General features: G+C 46.5%; 1 protein-coding gene across 3 annotated transcripts in view; it reads right to left on the bottom strand.

The window, feature by feature from the left end:
* Positions 1–11,201, bottom strand: part of NLK (nemo like kinase) — a 34,826-nt gene extending 23,625 nt beyond the window's left edge. For 2 of the 3 annotated variants that reach the window (XM_065732112.1, XM_065732110.1), the window contains exons 1-2: positions 10,860–10,923; positions 9,515–10,456 (exon numbers count right to left, since the gene is read on the bottom strand). In XM_065732112.1, the coding sequence (XP_065588184.1) occupies positions 9,515–9,972 (458 nt within the window). In that variant the 5' untranslated portion in view covers positions 9,973–10,456; positions 10,860–10,923. Of the gene's footprint in view, positions 1–9,514; positions 10,457–10,859; positions 10,924–11,184 lie in introns of those variants that run through there. The other variant, XM_065732111.1, reaches the window with a different exon arrangement.
* Positions 11,202–20,993: the final 9,792 nt, after the last annotated feature.

Raw genomic sequence — 20,993 nt, 5'->3', positions numbered from 1 at the left:
TTTGTCTTTCTTCACGGAAGCTTAAAATCAAAACCTCTTTTCAAATCAAACTTGTTTCCCCATGTACAGTACATTTTCTGGCTGTGCTTAAGATCGCTTTTATTTACTTTCCAACTGCCTCTCTGAACCACAGCTACAGTCAGACACTGCGCTGCGCAGGACGTTCACGCCGCGCTGCCTTCCCACTCCACACACAAGCAAGTCTTCCTTCCTGCAGTGTCACAGCTCTGCACGGTCTGCACACTGACAAACAACACACCCAATTAACACACACATCTCCGCACACTTCCGTTCCTTCTGAAACACACACCATCACTCCAGGAACTATTACATTCCTGGTGCAATTTGCTGACCTCCATTCCAATTGGCAAATCAAAGAAAATCCCCAAATGAAACCTCCCCATGTCCAACAGGCCTCTAGGCTCTGGTGTAGTTCCTAGAATATCTTTGTACCACCATAGGAAAGTAGGTTAATAAAACCACTGGCCATATCCTCTAGATAGATATCTGGTTTCCAGCAGTAATCATGTACAGCGTCTTACATTTCACTCTAAGCTGCTGCTGCTACCTCTCATCCTCCTGCTGTCCTCTCCTGGGGGCAGGAGGACCAAAGCAACAGGGAAACCCAATGATTAAACTCCTTTGCTCATTACTGCAGTGAGGCTAAGCATAATCACTGAGAACCAGTACCACACTTCATTATTTCAGTGCTTCAACTCCCAGGTTAAACCCACCACATTTCAGCCACTCCATCATTCCACTACCATGACTGTTAGGCAATGTATGAACCATCAGCAGGGTATTCAAAGCAAGTCCTGCAACAAGTACTGGAAACAGGGCAATTTGCTCCAAAGTAACTACAGTCTGTGTTCTGTGCTACAACTAAAGCCAACAGCTGTCTCTGTCAGACCACCAAGCCTCAGGACTTCCACACATCAGTTGTCTGCAGGAGGCAAATCTTATTTACTGACCTTTCAAGTGTCACTTTAAATCCTGTCCATTATTATGATACAGAATATTTGCCATAATAATGCAGAATCCCGTAATAGAACACAGAATATTTACTACCTGCTACTCTCCACTCCTCTGCCCGGAAATTATTTTGGATAACAGTATTCACATTTATCTGTTTTGCATGGCAGAGGACATCAGAACCACAGAACTCCCCATTCAAGTATTACCTAAATGTTAAATTCACCCACTGCTGTAGTTCCCGACACCAACATTTAACAACTGACGAAGTAAGCACATAGCAGACTGTTCACTTCTTCCTCTGCTGAATAAACCAAAACCAAGAGCTGAGAAACAAAAGGAACAGCACTGTCTGTTTTGTCAGAAACAGCAGCTAACAAAAGCTCTTTTCGTGCTACCTCTTTCAGAGACAATGCAGTTTCTTTTCATAATGGCAACTCAAACTGAAGATAATTCTTTATATATTTTGACAGCAGTGGTAAAGAGCACAACTACATTAATGGCAGCTTCCTTGTTTCTGTACAAAAGGCAACTGGGAGCCAGTTTTTCTGAAGCTTCCTCTGTATGTTTTACTCACAATGAGTGTTGGTAATTTGCTGCTTTTTTCTCTTCTTCTTCCACGTGTAGGACATCTATGTGACCAGAACTGCACATTCCCCCTTCCAGCTACAGTAGGAGCAGAAAAGCCTCATCAGAACACAAGTGAAAAAGAACATTAAGCTTTGGGAAACGCTTTGGAGTTACGGATATTTTACAGCTAAAGAAGATCTTTTGTTTTCTCTTTTTTAAAGATACGTATTAACAAAGATTTAAGAAGGACCAACAGCCTTTCAACTATTCAAAACATCACGAGAATGTCAAAGAAACTGCATTTCTTTCTTCTCAACAAAACCCAAAGCCCCACACCACAAAAAACACCCTGGACTGCTACAAACCCAACTAATTTCCCTCCTACACGGCAGCAATTTCAGTTTCATAATTTCATCTGAGGAAACGCTGGAGCCAGACCTGCAGGGCCCTTGTCTAACCTATTAGCTTCAAAGCCGCATTTAGATTTAAATGATCTCCACGAACTGACCTGAAAACCCTAATACGGGTTTCTCTATTCTGAGTCAGCCAAAAGCCTTGTGATAGCATAAATCACCACCGTGGGTGTAACTCCGCTCTTCTCAGGACCTTCTGAAGTAAGATACAGAGCCTTGGAAAAATAAAACAAAACAGAACATGAACATTCCAAGGGGAGTTATCGGCTCTGAAACACCTTTAACCCAAAGTTTAAAGAGCAGTTCAGGATGAAGTAACAACTGTTACAGAAGGATTCCCTTCACCTGATCGTGTGATAGGTGACAAAACCTTCCTGGGAACAACTGTGGGAGCAGTAATGTTATCTACGTGTAATGTCCGAACTACCAAGTGTATCTGCTCCTAAAACTGCACGTGAGTCTCCAGATGAGTAAACAGCCCAGAAATGGCAACGTGACATGCCCGAGATGCAGATCACAGGAAAAGCCACAAGTAGGTCAGGGCTGGTCCTGATTCTGTCAACATTCACCTACTTTCCTCCTCCTTCAGAAAACAAAAAGCAAAGCAGCTCTCAATTACCTCTTCTCCTGCAGAGGGGCAGTGGGAAAAGTGCAGTTCAGGCTCTGGGCTCAGGAGGGGATGCTGGTGCCTCCCAAGCACAGTGCCTTAATCCTCACTTTCCAAATAAGCAAATACAAAAAAAAAAGCACTCTGATACCTTATCTATTTTTAGTAACTTTTAAAAAGTACTTTCTGCTTCAGAAAGGCACTATCATAGAGAAAAGAGAAAATGTCACAGGCAGTCACAGTTGGTTCATTAGGCCAATTCAGAGCAGTGGAAGGAATGAGACAACCTCCCTCCAAATCAGAGATGTTCAGTGAGCAAGCCAACGGGAATTTACAGGAATACCCAAGGAAGAGTTGCACTGTCACACTGGAAAACCCTTTAACAGAGCTTTTGTTCTGCTTAGGGTATAATCTGGGGAGAAAACCCTCTGCTGTAGTGCTCACACAGCCTCACACGGGCTGCCCAGCATGAACATAGGTGGGAAGGCAGTGAGGCATGTGTGCAGGCAGCCAACACATGGACGTGGATGATGAGTGGTGAAAACAGATCACGGTACACCTCCCCCTGCTTTTCTTGAGACTGTAACAAACTTTAATGTATTCACTAGTATCAAAAACAGTCAAAAGAAACACAAAATGGTTTACAGTGTAAAAGTCCACGGAGAGAGGACCTTCTGGGTGCTTTCCTTCCCAACCTCAGCCAGCTCACCTTTCAGCCAGGGAGCTCAATGCGAGCCAACACGTCCCACCTGCTTCATGTGACAAAGATGACCAGTTCCTGAAACTGCTATTATGTTTATGGAATAGTTTTATGCATTCATAGACAGGTATTCTTCAATGGTTATAAGTATTTATATTAAATAATAAAGTGTATTAACTGACATAATAAAAACCCCTATACACGCTTTTATGGGAGGAGGGACGGGCAGCAGCTTCTCAGAAAAGTACTTATAATGTAGGATTTAAGGCAAAGCAAATACTTGACCACCAACCATGAGCACCAACCCGTTCAACACTCTGCTCGGCGTCCCTTCTGCTGTTACACAAAGGTTTATTTGACACTGCACAGGGCCAACAAAAAGGAGAAAGCAGTGAGAGCACGGCCTGGTGCTGCCTGAGTGACGGAGCGAAGTCACGCACCGGGGCCCAGGGACTCCCACATTTCCCCATATCTTTTCTTTTCATTTTCCATAAAACTTTCTGCAACTGTTCTTGAACAGATGCTCAGAATTAATACTTCTGTAATTGCACACGAATACCAACATACCACGCTCTACAAAAACTGAAGTAACAGAAGATAATTTATCGAAGCACACACGCTACGAAACGATCCCACTATCACATTCTGGTGTCAGAAACATCGTAAGCAGTGTAAAAATTCCACTCACACACAAACGTTTCCAAGTCTTGACGGAAAAGAATCACAACAGGAAATTAAAACAGATACTGCTAGGACACACTGCTTCTGCTCCAGCCCACGATTAAAGCTCAAGGTGGAGCTAAGCACACCCAGACACGTTCCACAGCCATGGAAGTCCAAGAATGACACGAGTCTACCCTTATTCATCCATCGATCTCGTGTACCAAGAGAGAACCAGCACAATTTTAAACGTTACAATGAAGTTCAGGTCATTCTAACATGCTCTGACTGAAGCAAGGTAAAGGGGTGGAAGGGAGGAGAAGGGCAGCTAGAACAAAGGGAGGGAATGCATCCTAAGAGCAGGTTACTGACGTTACTCTTTAGAAAGCCTGGCTTACTGCTACAACACGAATTTTCGCATTGCAAGATAGCAGATAATTGCTATGGTTTATACCACCTTTAGCTACCCATCCCATCCTCCACCACTTGCATTCACTTTTTCCTTGTTACAGCTTATTATGGTTAAATACTATTATCAATAAATAATCACGTTAAGCACATAAGCCTCCATCCTTTACATACGTATTTGTACTGCCTGTCATAAGCCACTTTCATTTAAGCATCTACTACCTCACTCAGGGGTCTACTTTACAAAATTGGACGTAATAGTCAGTTTGACTCACAGCAAAGCAAAATTTCCAGCCCTACTACGTGACGTACTTCAAATTACAACACTAGGACTCTGTCTACACCAACTGCACTGAAAGGCTGCAGAACAGATGAGGACCTCTGTGTTGGCCTGCTCCTAGAGGGGGCCTGGATGAAGCCATCACTGCAGGCAATGCCATGGCCGTGCTGCCCCAATGCTGCTGCTGCCACGTTGAGTTCTGCCCCCAGCAGCCACACGCAGCACACACTGCTGCTTGCTGCTATTTACCGCCCCTTGGACCACGTGCAGCTGCTAGGAGCACTGACACCTTGGCCCACTTACAAACACGAGAGGCATTTGTGTCTTCTGCCTTAGTGAAAGGGACAAGCTAGATTCTCCCTTTAAAAGAAGTGAAAGCACATGGGAGGGAGGGAAAGGAACATCCCAAATGAAACATCTTCCGAGAAACCAACATGTCGTAGATCCAGTTACAAACCATTCTGCTGTAACACTGCAGAGCTGAGAGCAAGGAGTGCTCCCCAGGCTGGCCATGCCATCAGCACACAGCCACACATGGATAAACCAGCACGGCGTGATGCACGGCACGGCTCAAGTGACCTGCACGCTGCCGACCTTGGCACAAACTACAATCAACTGATTTTCAACATAGTCCTCGCCCAACGTTGAGAAAAAAATATTATCCACATTCCTTCCCTCTTGCATCACGTTATGAGACAATAATGAACAATGCAGTAGATTACGTGGAGAGAGTGCTGCTTGGCCCCCACTGCTGGACTTAAGCACAAGTTGTTGTTATATGCGTTTAATTTCCTTCTGCACATTTGGGGAATTGCCATTTTCACATTAACTTTCTTTTCATGACATCTGAAAACAGCCCCAACAACTTAAACATAGGATCTTCGCAAAGCATCTCATAACAGAACTGAGTGTCACTGAATTCAATGCAAATAAAGTGACCCTTTCAAGAACCCTGAGACAAGGGCACGCAGAGCCTCAAGCTGTGCCACGAGGTGCGAAGCAAGCGCGCGTGCTGCCCTGCAGAGTGCCCACTGCTAGGGTCAGCTTTGGCCTCAGGCATACCCCATGGCGTCCTCCAAGAGGAAACTGGATAAAAATGTCTTGGCCTTGGAATCGCTGCCTGCCCGCATCAGATGCCCCAGCCACCAGAAAAGCTTGCAGAGCTCCAAGGCTGCGTGGGACCTCTCTCTGCAGGACGTGGTGGGTCAGGATGACCCCTTCCAGAGGTGCATCCAACTGCTGCTGGGAGCTCTGCTCCAGTGGGAGAGCCCACCCCCCCTCAATGCTCTTTCATTCTCAGTTTCATTCGCACTGAAAATTCTAGGGTTAATTTTAGACTCCTTTTCCAGTTCTTTTTGATCGATGATAATAAAAAGGTAATTTTAGATGAATGAAAAATGGCAAATGGAATAGTTTAAAGCAAAACAGTGCCCATCTAAATGCTAATGCTAGAATCAGATATTTTTCCTGTTCACAAACTCTCCACTAAAGGTGAGTTTTGGGGGACAGGAAAAAGACTGCAATATAAACAGCTCTGGCTTAGAAAAAGATGCCTCACACCCACAAGCCCAACAAGGTTTCACAAAGCACATTTTACTAATTGAACTTTCTCTAAACTTTTCACATACCACATCGGACTTTTGCATTCCCATTTGCATTAACCATGCAAAACATCCCCTGGGTTCACTCAGAGGGGAACTTATCCTGCAGTTACTCATATAGGTTTTGAAGCTGTAACCTCCTTTTTTCTCCTAGCACGTATTCCAGAGATTTACCCAAAATAGGGGTCTGCACTGCACCCCAGCTCCACCTGAGTCGTCCCTCTGCAGTACTGCTGGGGGGGTCACCTGCTCACCCTACAGACATCATTGCTCTGCTCAGTGCCAGCGTGGGGATAAAATGCTTAGCATTGCTTTAGGGTCCACACAACCAACTCTACGCAACACTCCTTTCAAGTTTTTAACTGAGCACTGGCTACAGTGATTTCAGGCCTCTGAAGGCCAGGGATTAAGTATAAAATTTTGGCTAAATTATTTCTACCTTGACAAAGTTGTGGTGGTCCCCATATACAACATCCAACCTCAAAATCAACAGCCAAACGATGGAGGCATTGCAAGGCTATCTGGCGTTCTGAATAGAAACTATTGGAAACAAATGCACTGGAAGCCACACTGCGACATAAAGTTGCATAAATCAAGCTTTTAAAAATAAAGATGTACAGCCTTTTGTGTGCCATTTGTGACCCATTTCCCACGGAAATGCCTCTTACCACAGTTTCTACCGTGATACCACGGGCTGCATGGTTCCACCATCTCTGATGACCTGCAGCACCTCTCCAAACCTCAGGCACACAGAGGCCACAGCAGCTGCCAGGTCCCACCCCAACCAGCACAGCTCTGGCTCTGACTCCCGCTGCCTCCGCTCCGGGAATTTCACACGGAACTGCACGAGCTCCTCCTGCAGAGGCATCAGCTCTTTGCCCCTCACTCCCAAACCACACTCGCTGCCTTCTTCTGTTATTACTATCATTATTTTTCCAAACCCAGCAGATGGCAGCAGCACGTCTCCCCAGCAGAGCAGGGAGCACTCCTGCAAAGGACAGCTCCTTATCCCCACAACACTCACAAGACTTCCAAACATCTGATACGCGTTTTGAGCCACGGGGCGCAGAGTTTTTGCTGAAACTAAAATCTGGATTATTTTTTTCCCAGCATGTTAAGAATGTGCTGACAGTGAGTGGGTGAAGGACAAAGCGTCCGGCTGGCAGCAGCTCGGGCAGCACCCGGGGAGCAGCACAGGCCTGCAGCAGTCGCTTCCTAACTGCAGGACAAGCTGCACCTCCCAGACAAGACAACACATCTTAGGGGTACAATGGAAGACTTCTTCAGGTACATCAGCTGCCTGAAGAGCAACATCCCTCAGCAACGCACACATTTGAGCTCTTTGGTTAATTCTCAGTGCCAACCAATGCTCAGAGATACAGATATGCAATAGAGTCCTTACTCACAATTAGCTTGGGCCTCCTCTTACTGAATTTTCTGTTACACCTGTACCAAAGGATGCACTTTTCATTCCTAACTTGAACTGGAAATACCCAAATCAGTGTTTGCGTTCAGTTCTGTTATCCCATGCAGCCAGAACTGGGTTATACACGCACTCCTGTATACACAACGAAATCTACTCCTCAGCTTCCCTCCTGCTCACACTGCCTCCTCAGCTCAGCGCACACACACCCACACAAGTTAACCTGAAATGCCAAACACTGCACAGTGCCCGTGGAGTTCAGCTACACGCGAGCAAGGAGGAACTGAACTCCACCCAGTCTGCACGCCCTTACAGCTTTACCACAGCAGGTCTGCTCTCCCAGCTTCTGCTTTTATTTCACGTAATGCCCCCCTCAGGGAGGGCTGCTGAAGAGCTGCAGCGCTGCAGGTCGCGTCCCACGGCCGGGGGGGAGCGGGGAGCAGACCCTCATCCTACACTTCTTTTCCCTCAGCGTTCTCAGAACGGAATATGCAAATGTAACCTTTCATTCCACTGAATGTTAGGAACGCAGATCACTCTCTGTACCTCCTTTTTTTTTTTTTTGTCAGATCAAACTGGGAAACATAAAGACTGGAAAATTACACACAGGTAAACAAAGTGTTTGAGCCAACCGCCAGCAGGGTCCGACCTTACATAATGCTCCGAATTTAAGCAAGCCAGCCGCAACTGAGACGGAAAATCACACTTCATCTAGAAATAAATACAACAGATGAAAGTAATTTTTAGATATGTTTTTTAAGTTTTCCTTGCAGTTTTCACTCTTTCCTGGACCTTTTTTGAACACAGCAGCAGTGGTACAGCACTGCCCGTGCAGCAGCACCCCCGGCTCCCAGCACGGGACTCCGGCATTCAGGGACACAGATCAGTCAGAGCACTCAGCTACGCCTCGCCTGCACGGCTCTCCCAGCCAACACAGTGTGTGACGAACACCGGCCTGCTCTAAGGGCAGGGCCAACAGCGACCGAGTGGGGCTGCCCCCGCCCTGCCCCACACAGCCCCCAGCACAGCCCGCAGCCCCCGCTCCTCTCAGTGACACCACAGCACCCACAGCCACACAGGAGCTGAGCGGGGCCGCGCCAGTGACCCGCTGCAAACTCGGTGCCGGCGAGGCAGGAAGCGCGCGGCCACACGCCTGCCCTCACAGCAAAACCCCGGCGTCCCTTCTGCTCCCAGAGGGCTACGGAGCACGGGGAACCTGGCAGCAGTTCATCCAAAAAATAATCCACAACTAGCTTTGCTTCGGTGATCCTGAAGGGCAATTATGACATACATGAAGCGGCCACAAAATATATTAGGAGAGATTACGACCCACTGTGAAAATCCTCCGACATAGCTGAGGGAGTAAAGGTACTGCAGCACAGTACAGTAGGACAGAAAATCCCATTTGCATTCATGAGAGGAGAGCAAAGTTCAGGCGCTCTGTTTCAGGCAGCCTCCCAGGCACAGCTCACGGCAGGTGACTGGGACAGGAAGACATTTTCAGACGCTTTCGATTTCCAGCTCTTAAGTCAGGTCAGAATATATCTTCTAATGTCTGTGAACCTGCAATTTTAGGAAGTGCCACTCAGCCACGCAGCACGTAGGTTCTACAGAAACGTGCAGGAGGTGCACAACACGCTGCTTTTGTCCTAAACAAGACTGATGGTGCGGCCCAATAACAAGGGGTTGTTCTTCACCACTGCTCACCTCACTCTGCCAAGAGAAACAAGAGAACCCAACTTTCAAAGAAAAGAGAAGAGCCAGCAAAGAGCTGGTAGTGAGCAGCTTTCTTCTATTCTGGATCAAATGACAAAAACCAAGAATGAATTATGATTTGGTAGAAAAGAATGCAAACTCGGTTCAGTTTTTTCTCTACTCACCAGACAACACCAAAGGCTCCGTATCCAATAGGTCTGTCCGGCTCAATATCCAGTTGCTGCTGTGGATGTTGTGAGTGCTGATGATGGTGCGCTTTGACCGCAGCCGCGGCTGCAGCTTGTACCTGAGCTGGGGCGGCCGCCGCTGGTCCAGGGGCCTGGCCCGGTGCCGGCGATGGGAAATATGGCTGCTGCTGCCCGGGGTTCAACATCGCCGCCGCCGCCGCCGCTGCCGCCGCGGCCGCAGCTGCCGAGGAAGCGTGCTGCTGCACGGGATGGACCGCGGGCGCGGAGCTGGGGTGCAGGTGGTGCTGAGGGTGGTGGTGGTGATGGAGGTGAGGAGGAGGGAGGTGAGGGAGGTGGTGGTGATGGTGGTGGTGGTGACCTGCCGCTGCCGCAGACGTACCGCCATTGTAAGCCGCCATCATTTTTGCGTTGGCTGTTGTGCCACAAAGAGACATTCAAAAAAATGCCCCCCGACCGGCTAACGACTGGGTCAGGCTGTCATTTGGCCATCAAAAAAAAATGAGATTTGCTACACTTTAAAAGAAGTCGGGTTCCATCATACGCGGCCCACCTGCGAGAACATCGGGCTCAACGGGCCTGATCTCTTGGCGAAGCCACACGGCGTGGAGACTCTTCATGTGCACGAGCCCAAGCGCCGACCCCACCGCCCGCAGCGCTCACTGGGGCTCCATCCTGGGCAGGGCCGCGGCGGTCCGGGCTCTCCGCACTTTATTGTCGAGGAAGGGGCGCTCAGTGCCCCCTGCCCGGAGGACGAGGGGCCGCTGCCCGGGGACACCCTGCGCGGGCCGAGCCTAGCCCTGCCATGCCCACATCCCCTCGGAGCGTCCCGCACCTCCTACATCGCTCCCTCCGCTCGCACACCTGCTCCCTCCACCGCAGCCAACAACTCGGGGAGTTCGCAACTTTTCCTCGCAGGCCCTGAAACATACACAGCACCCGGACACGGTGAGGGGGACGCGGGCGGCGGGGCGGGGGGAGCCGGCGGGACCGGCGGAGGGACAGAGAGAGAGAGGACAGGGCCGGGGGGAGAGGGCGCGGCGGGAGCAGGGGCGGGTGACAAATGGATGACAGGGGCGGGAGCGGGGCCGCGGGGCGGCGCTGACAGCGGAGCGGCGGCGGCAGCGCCGGAGGGGCGCGGCGGGGCGGGGAAGGAGCGGGGCCGGGTGGGGGGAGGGGGGGTCTCCGCTGCGTGCGTGCGTGCGTGCGCGCGGCGGGCAGGGGTGAGGGCGGTGAGCTCTCAGGCCCCCGCCGCGCGGCGCCGCCCCGCCCCCCGGCCGCCGCCTCGGCCGCCCGACCCTCCGCCGCCGCCGCCGCCACTCACCTCCTCGCGGAGCCCCAGCGCGGAGCGCACAGCGGGCACGCGCACCCGGCCTGCCCTCCCCCCGCCGGCCCCCCCCGCCCCCATGCGGGGCGCGCGCCCGACACCCGCCCGCAGCCAATCGGACCCGGCCCGCCAGGCTCCGCGAGAGCCGCCCCCACCCAATCACCGAGCGGGACCCAGCTCGGCCGGCCCATAGGACTCGGCCGCCGCAGAGACTCCCTGACTCAGTCCCGCCCCCTTGACCCCCGCCGCCCAATCACCGCGCGCCTCCGCGCCCAGCGCTAGCGAGACCCCGCGAGATTCCCTCACCTCACACAACCCTCACCTCGGGCGGCCCCGCCTTCTTCACCTTTCCTGCCAATCACGCGGTGCCGCTCCGGCCCGCCGGCCAATCGGGTGTCCTCGCGGGTGGACTCCCGCCCCCGAGTCCCGCTTTTTGCCCAATCGCGGCGCCCTATCCGATCCAAACAGCCAATGAGGGGGAACGGAAGCCCGAAAAGGGGTTACTGGGCCAATGGCGCTGGGGCCCGGGCGGCGGTCTGATTGGCGGCTCTCCTCACGAGTGAGGGGCGGTGGCGGCCGCTGTCCTGCGAATCGCCGCGCGAGGCGCCGCGTGACGGGTGAGGAAGTCCGCGGCGGCAGGGCGGGGGGAGGCGGGAAGTGGGTGACGAGCGGCGGGAGGGGCCGATGGCGCCGGCGGGGCGGGGCGGGGCGGGGCGAGGTGAGGACGCGGAGGTCGCTGAGGCGGGCGGCGGGGAGCGCGGTCGGACGGGCGCTGGGAGCGCCGCTGCCCTGAGGTGATTCCCGCCTCGCCCCGCCCCGCCCCGCCCGCCGGCACGTGGCTGTGGCACGTGACTGCCACCGCCCCTTCACCGAAGGAACTCGCTGAGCTCGGCGGGCGTTCCGCAGCGGGCGGCGACGCCTCAGGTACCTCAGGCCGAGGCAGGTGGAGGCCCCGCCCCGCTCTGTGCCCGCCGGGTTCCGCGGGCGCTGCTGTGCTCCCGAGCTGCGTGTGGGCAATGAGGGCTCCTCGGGAGCCCCATGCTGGGTCTCAGTGCTGCTGGTTGCCCTGCTCTGGGATTGTCGCGCAGGTTGGCATCGCGTTTCTTTGTAAAACCGCTCATACGTTTACTTGGGGGAAAAAAAAGCGAAGCACGGAGGGGTTCGTTGGCGCGTGCCGTGTCTCTGTTCCAATGGCGTGGAAAGGCTCCTTCAAAAAGCAACGCACGGTACTTAAAGCAGTACCACCGCGGGGAGCTTTCTGAGAGCGCTCCGTGCCGGTCACTTGGTTCTAACGCCGCTCCCTTGGTCCTTGGGGCCGAGCACCTCCCGGCTCCGGCAGCTCTCCCCGTGCGGGGCAGCTGCTGTCCGGCGCTGTGTCCTGGATGAGTTTTCATCGCAAAGACGACGTGAGCTGCCCGGCAGCCCTGGCGTTGTTAGTGGTTCTTCTGGCAGCTTTTTGCTGTCTTGCTACGAGCCACATTTTGCATTTTACACGTACAAAGTGTAACTGAAACATAAGATGTACTTCGGTTTTTTTGTTCGACTTTTTGCCACAGCTACCTTAACCTTTATATTTGCCCTTTGAAATTGAACCAGTTGTTTTCAATGAGGTGCAAGGCTGGTGAGATAGCAGCTGAGGGAACACTTATCTTAAACAACCATATGGAGTCAAGTCAGATGCCAGTGTAGAAGACCCACCCTAACAGTATATCATCCTGCTGCACTGAGCTTATAAACCCTTTTGTTGGCATGCTTGGCACTGCCTTACTATGAAAGGTAAGGGGGAACGAGATCAAAGCTGGCTTATGCTGAGATATATTTAGGAAAACATGGAATTTGCAGATGTACCAAGTGCTCAATTTCTAATATTCCTCATTTCCTCTGTACAGTCCTGAGATAGAAACCTGTTATCCAAAGTAATGTTGCAGGTTAGTTGTATAAACCACACCTCCTTAGAACGCAGCTGCAGAATGAATGTGTGGGGTGCTGCTGTAAGTTGGTGCTTCCTTGCTACTTCATGTCTATGTATGAGAAGCATTAACTGCTGAGAGGAGCTTGCTGGAGCTGGTGCACAGCTTTGAGCAGCCGTGCTTTGTGAGTAGTCCGGTGAGCTTGAGCTGCTTGATGAGTGAGGTGGTGAAATCTAATAGCAGTTACTTGAACTGGGCAGGTAGAAACAGTGCTCTAGATCCTGCCAGAGCCTGGTTTGATTGCAGCTAATTTGTCATCCCCAGTGATGCGTGGAGATACGTGATTGGTGACTGCTGACGATGAAACATGACAGATCAATTCTAATTTTTTACTGGTGAAGATGGTTATTCATGGGGACATGCATCTGTCTCTTGCTATTTTATTCACAGTAAGAGGACTGTAATGCAGTTGCAAGTCTACTTTTTGAGCATCAAACGCTGAACAGTAGTATATCTGAATTTGACACCTAGCTAAACCATTTAAACTGTGTGTAAGAGTAAATACTGTAGTCTGGAAGCACGGAGGACAGACTTGTCTCTTCCCGGAAATCTATTGTACCAAATTCAGTATTTCCTTCTGACTCTTGGGAGATTTACTCTCCCCTTGAATTTGCCACTTGCATTGCAGAAGTATAATCTTTTTGACAGTGCTCTGCATAGGGCTAAGTGGTGGAAGACAATGTGTAATCATCCCTGTTCTGTTTCTTTGATGTTCCTCAGCAGTGTGCTAACCTTAAAATTCTCTATGAAAGATGGTATTGCTCTGTATCAAATGTTATAATCCAGCTTCAGGCGTAGGCTTTGGTGGCTTTTTTTTTTTTTTTTTGTGCCATGGGAACTAGCTATGAAAATAGGCCTTTAAATGGTAGAATGGTACTTCTTGATTTCATGGTGTGGTATTGTACAGAATTGTCCTTCAGGATGTGTGTCAGGTTTTTTTTCTTGTGACAATTTAATGCAGAAAAAGTAATATTAAAGGGAACAAAGCATAATTAAATGTTTGCATGGATTTCTGCAGTGCACAAAGGGGGCACTCTGGGCTGCACTACTGATGATTTGTTGTGTGGGTGTTTGACAAGCCCACGTGTACCTCAGTATACAACTCTGCAGATGCATTCCTCAGTGTTTTGCAGCACTTGTAATATTTTATTCATAAATCCTACTACTGAAGCCATAAAGCATTATTAACAGTGTTAGTGCCTGTGAATTTGAGGGGGTCTGGCTAGTCATATTTTGCTGTATACTGATTATGGTTGCAATATATAAATGGATAATAAATATATGCAAGGCATCTATATATTTAGAATTTGTTGTCTGTCTCTTTGAAAAATAATTTTCTGAAATTTTCATCTTTAAAACCTTTTATCTCTTTATAAACGTAAAAAAAATGTATCTATTAATAAAGTACCCTGGAGGAAAAGAGCATTTTGTTGTGACTCTGGTTGGGTTTGCCTTAGTTTCTGAAGTCAATACCTTTATCTAGAAGGTAACAAGGTTCTGCTCATGTGGTCAAATGGGGAACAAATTCTTAGTCTGTTCTAGGTAATATATGATTACTGAGGCTAGGGGAAAACATCAAGTAATCAAAACAAGTGGATGACCTGGCATGGGTTCGTTGGTCAGAAAGGCATGTTGATCAAAACGAGCATCAGTGTGGCAACTGTAGCCCATCAGCCCTGTTCATGGCTCTTGCAGCTCAGCTTTTGCAGTGGTCATACTGCAGTGACAGCTTTGTTCTGGGTTTGTACAGTATGTGGTATATGCAGGTATGGTAGTCAAAATGTAGTGCTGGGGCTTGAAGTCATCCCAAGGACCGCCAGCTGCAAAGCACTGAACTCCATACCCTCTAGTGGTTTCTAGCCCAAACTATTTCTGTTTCGCTTTTCTGGAGGGGTAACAACCTTTGCTCAGCCACAGAGCTTCAATGTGATCTTGGCTTTAACTGTAAGTGTTCAGAGTGCTTAAGTCAGTGTATAGTAACCTACCATTTCCAAATACAGGTCTTTTTGTTTATAGTTCTTTCTGTCTCATTTCCCTTCTTGTTGCTAAACACAGTTGTAGGTAGAGGAGGGGAGAGAGCTTTAATCCTCTGTAGATGTTTGGGGAAATTGACAGTTCTCTAGTTCTCTGTTTCTTTGTGCCAGGAATGACCCTGCTGCTCTTTGTCACCAGTGTTTCCTTTTATTGCTCTCCTGGCAGCTGCTCTTGCTCCATTTTGATGTTGGAACAACAAATGAACTCCCTCTGAAGCTAATGTCATGCCAGCAGATCTTGAAGCAGCAAGAAGATCATCTCTGTCTCTGAAGACAGAATTGGAGACCTTTGTGAATGAGCTATGTCCTTAAAATAGCTCTGCAGCATGTTATCCCCAGAAGGTGAAGAAGTTAAAACATCATGACATACCACTCGTATTTGTGTGAGCAGGATCCCTAAATAGTGGAGTGAGGAGGGAGGTGGGTTTCTTCCTTCTCCTCCGAACTGACATAGTTACAATAAGTATAGCATCTAAGCGCTTTGTTTCTGCAATATCTTTTTCTGGGGGGGTGTGGAGCAGAGGAGGAAGAGGCTAAGACACCAGTAATTAAAATAAATTGAATTATTTAGATTGTAGGTTTGATCAGCAAGGACAGTAACACTGCCGTGGTGGTGCTTTTCAGAATGCCATCTGTCACAGACCCAGCTAGCAATGTTCTGTCATTGATTCCAGTGACAAGTTGAACGATCCAGTTGAATTGATCCAAATTGATGGTATGCCTCTTGCTAAGCATTTTGTTCACAACATCGTGGCTAACAGGAATTATTATTTCTCATCCTTCATTCAGTAACACTGAAGCAAAGCATGTGCTAAAACTTGCTGTTGGAATACCTGTGTTTTGACCCAATACTCCACGGATCAGATTCAATGAAGTCTTGGTTAGAACATAAAGCCTTTAGGCTGTAAAGTTCTTGCAGATGATGGGTCAGTAAATACCAGTTAGTTTTACTTGCTCCAGCCTCTTCTGTTTCGTTGGATTTTTTTCCCTCTCAAGTCTGGATAGCTTCTTAGAGCTTGTTGGTATATAATGACTAATTTTTTCTAGCATAATAGCAGGTAAATCAATCCATCACCATGGCAGAGTGCCTTGAGTGTTGTAATAGACTATGTTCACTCAGTATCAAAGAACAATGCATTATGGAAACACTCATAAACAGTGATTTTGAAATTGAGGTCTTTGCAGCAGGCACACCTATCCATTACAGCAGTATGATTTGAGAATGCATCTTAAACACTGCTTTTCACGGAGGTACAGAGACGTGATGATTCCCTGAGGTCTTTCAAGTTTTACTATATTTCTTTGTCATACATAGTCAGGATGGGAATATGTAAAAGGCCAAAACATCTAGAAATTAATAGGAAACAACAAACTTCAGCCTTGTTCATGACGACTCACTTCAGCATTGTCTTCAGAGTTTGACTCCTGTAAACTGGGATAATGTAATGCTAATCAAACTTGTTTACATAGGAGATATAATTGGTGCAACTTGAAGACTATGCTTTTATTTGATCATCACAGATATGGAAAAACAAATTTCAAGTTGACTCCAAACTCGCCTGTATATCTGACAGTAGACTTTGGCCCGTAGTGTCAATTCAGAATGGACTGTGTGAAGCCAAATCTGCAGTTCATAAACTCAGAGGATTTGTACAGCATCAGAATTTTCACGTCTCCCTCATGTAAGCTTTTCTGAATCACTTCTGTTAAGAAGTTGGTTGTTAGGTTCCTGTTCTGTAGTATCAGAGCCCTTGGATGGTATCAGCCATCTTAGACATCCGAGTTTCTTCCCACTGTTGCTTAAGACAGAACAAATTTAATATAATGGTTAGTGAAGGAAAATTATAAGGAGAAAATTGTGCAGGAAGCTCATTAAGACATAAACACTGAACTAACCCAGTGATTGGGCGCTGATTCTGTCCTCACTCCTGAGCTGCTTTGTTTGCAAAGTAATGTGTCTGCAGGATGATGCTCCAGCATCTGTTATTGCTGAAACAAAATGATCTGTTTTTGTTTGTTTTTGTCTTTCTGCATACTTCCAACATCTGCATGTGCAGTTCTCCCGTGCGTTAATCATTTCTAATACTGAGTGCTTGTTTGCAGGAAAAGGATGCATTGATGCTTATGGAGAGCTATCTTTGTCTACGTGGAAAATGTTTAGTTGTGCAATTCTGTCCTGCCTTTCATTTTCCTTAGTTACAAAGTGACTGCTCACCACAGTAAAGCTCTTGAAGTTTGCAGGCTATGTCCTGTTTGTCATCTGAAATGTTAGTGTCACCTTACACCACTAGACCTGCACCAACACCTTGCCTGATTTCCCATTCCTGGAGAGTTTGTAGGCAAATAATAACTTTTTTTTTGTAAGTATCCCATATTGAATTTTTTTTTTGTTGTGACTTTGAATTTTGCCTTTATACGTTGATATAAGAGGTGGATCAAGGTGTATCTTGCTGGCTGCTTGCCCTTCCCGTTGCTGTGGCTGTGGTTATTCTGCTACGCTTGTATTTCTTTGTTTTCTCTCTGAGATGATTGCTCAAGTATTTATAGTTGCAAGAACTGATTTTTTTTTTAATATGATGTACTTATGAATGTGACCTGAAGTACTGCTTTCTCAGTGTTTGTACCAGATAATTACAACAGCACAAAGGTTCACCATAAGCAAATAGAAAATAATGAAGATTTAAGGATATTTAGGAATCTTCTCTGATCTTTAATTATCATGTGGTTAGTTCTGTCTTCCAGTCTTGAAACTAAATTGCAATTAGGAAAGCACATGCTTATATCATTCATATCCTGGAAAATGCTTGAGCTTAATTTTAAGCATGTGTGTAAGTTGCACTGGTTCAGTGACTCATAACTACTTGCTTGAATCTTGTGCGGTGTCAGACTGATAAACTAGAGTTGTAATGTGAATACTGCAGTAAATAAGAAATACGGGTGTCTGGTTTTCTGCTAATTTATCACTGATTTTGACTTCTTCAGACACTTTCTGGTAGGAAAATGAAAAAAAAAAAAAGAAATATTCAACTAATTGTATAATATGCTGAAATGTATTAAGTTACACGAAAGAATCCATAATATAGTAATCCTGCATATATATGGGAAACGAGGACCAAGCGTGCGTGGCAGATGGTTTCAAAGGAAATCCTCGAGAGCTAGGATTAAAAAGCAATTTTCAGCAAGTTTAAAATGGGTCTCCATATTTGGGTCACAGATATTAACTCTTTCAACACAAACAAATGAGAGAGAAGTCTTGCAGGATTGTTATGGAAATGTTTCTCTCAGCTAAAGCTGCCCATCATGCAGTGCCAAAGGGAGAAATGAGGATGTTGATTCTGTTTCTAGTCCTTCTGTTCTGTTGGGGGGGGGAGGGGCTTATTTTGATTTTTTTATATATAAAATTGCAATACAGTATTCTGTATTCTACTTTTTTGCATGATTTTATGATAAATTTGAAATTGAACAGCAATGCAAGAATGTCCTATTCAGTCCTAAATACCCGTGAATGTGGACTGTGTGTTTCACTTGGAAGTATGAACAAAGTATAAACAGACCCATGTTTTCTCTGAAGTTGTTTTAGGGGGGTACACTATTTACTTTTAAAATTAAGCTCTAAGCTTGGCTGTGTTTGATGTGAACAGTACCATGCAAACAGCATTCCAGGCTGCAGCTCTTCACGTTAGTGGAAGAATATCCAGGAGTATTATCGATATCTGCATAAATAGCAGTGCAGTTCAACTTTAGTTTTTGAGATCCAGAGAAGCGCCTGGGTCTGTAGCTGGTATAAATAGCACAGCAAGTTGGGGATTATTGGTTTTAGCCAACTTACACTAGCTAGTAAACATGTTAGGAATGTAATTCACACATCAGTGCTTTTTTATACGCTTCTTGCAGTGTAAAGGACAGTTATCTGACATAGGCTAGCGTTTTTTAGACTCCCTCATTTCTGAGGCAGATGTTCCTTTTGAACTCTAAGTAATTTATCATTAAATAATGATATGCAGGAACTGTTGTTTTGAGTTCTCAAAACTGAATGGGGTGTATTTTGAATAGATAGTTCAGCTTTCTCAGCAGAGGTGTCTGATGCTCTGCTAAGTGAGTTATGGAATTAATTGCTGGTTTAAATTTCAGCCCATGGCTAAGTTAATTGGGTTGCTCTTTGGCTATTATATTAGTCACGTGTGAACAGCAAAGGACAATATACTTCTGAAAGGGCATCATAAATGTCCTACTGGGATAACTAACTGCAGATACATCTACAAACTGTTAATTAATGCTGCTAAATAATAGGTGTTTTCTCCAGGACTGATCAGCTGTATCAAAGGTTCTGTCTGCTCTTTGAAAAATAAAATTCAGATGGATGAAAGCGATACTGTAAAGTACTTGCCAGCACTCAACTCTTCCACTGAAACTAGGAAGCTTCAGTTGTCTTTCAGATGTTTTTTAACTGAATTTTAATCTGCTCTCCTTTTACAGCATTTCCTATGAGGAGTTTCTGTATAAATCTTGATATGGCAAGACTTAGCTTCATACAACCTTACCAAGTGCTTTTATTTTAGTACAATCAGTGTTTCAGGTGATTATTCCTGCATTAAAAAAAATCTATTTTTTATAAGTTGCCCTGGACCACTCAGAGGTAAAAAAAGCAGATGGACTGAAGGCTATCTGAGCTGGTACAGCTGGTTACTTCTCCCCTCAGTTCTTTGAGACCTACTAATATCCATGCAAAAAACTGGAGTTTCTTGATGCTTGATGAATCAAGATGACTGAGCATAAAGATATGTGTATGATAGGCCTTAGTTGCAAACAGAGCATCTCCTGTGGTCGTAACTCAAGTGCAAGTTTTGAAGCTTTTATTCTTGGAACCAGTGTTCCCAATTTGAGCTGAAATTCAGTATCCCAAGCTGTTGTGAGCTGTTATGTGGCCAAGTTATGATATTAATTGAAATGATTGGTGTTTTTTTCCTCAGTGCCAAAAGTCTCTTTGATCAAATACAGTTCTGAGTTTTGACTTTTATTTCTCAAAACCTGCTGTCCTTCAAAGGAAGTCACATGAATCAGTTCAGGTTCTGCTGTTGCTGATATCTTCCAGGACTTCGGTTGCATTTGCTGTTTGCATGTTAGTGGAGCAGCAGATGATCTGAGCCATTTGTCTTTAGATAGCTGTTAGAATACATTCCCTTTACTTCAACAATCTTAAATAACTTCTAAATAAAGGAATGAGTGTTGATTTTAGAGAACTAGTTTACTTGATTCACTTTGCTCACTGTGCAATCAAGTATCTGATACAGCAGGATTTTCTCATCCAGAGCCAAATGTCCATCCATGATGGAAGGAGATGTAAACTAATGCAGATAACCAAAATTTATATAGGTTCATGGTTAGAGGAGGCAGGAGAGAGTCCTTAATCCTCCTGTTAAGGCTAAATATGAGTCATCCAGAACTTACAGTGAGGTGCAACTCTAAAGAAATGTGGCATGCTGTTAAAATGTGTAAAAATGGTATAAAAGGGAAAATTCTCAGATGCTGTTTGAATATTCTACATTATGTTCGTTGTGAATCGCTTGTTTTCAATTAAAATAGTAACTGTCAAGGAAGATAATCCTAGTTCTTGCAACCTTCTGGAAGCTAATTCCTAAAAGCAGAGGTTGGTCGTGCAAGGTGTTCAGGAACTTGTTCCTGTGCCCCTTCCTTCAGAAGGGCACTCAAGCATGTTGAGAGGGGATGGCAATGGGAATTGATGGCTAAATAACCTAGTAGTTCTTCAGTCTTACTCAGAATTTGTTAGGGTATCCTAATGTTGATTAATGCACTTTCCAAAGCAGAGTTGTGTTGTTACAAATATGTAATTCTCTATGAAATCGTCTTTTTTCAGAGTTCTGAGTACTGTATTCTGTAGTTCTTTATATAGTTAAATACACCTGCAGAAACTCTTAACGGGAAATAATGAAGGTTTGGTTCCACTGAGTGCTTTGGAATTACTCCACTTACCTTTTGTAGTGTATATTTATTAAAAAACATTTTGAGTAGATTACTGAAAGCCATAACCTATTCATCTCAAGGCTGTGAATTCATTTTTAATGTAACTAGTTAGATGAAAGTGGAATCTTACATGCTGGTAAATGTGA

Source organism: Cyrtonyx montezumae, unplaced genomic scaffold, assembly GCF_038088225.1.
Source record: "Cyrtonyx montezumae isolate F1298 unplaced genomic scaffold, pur_monq_1.0 scaffold_15, whole genome shotgun sequence".
NCBI lineage: Eukaryota > Metazoa > Chordata > Aves > Galliformes > Odontophoridae > Cyrtonyx > Cyrtonyx montezumae.
Note: the sequence above shows the minus strand (reverse complement) of the source record. Positions and strands in the feature narration are given on the sequence as shown.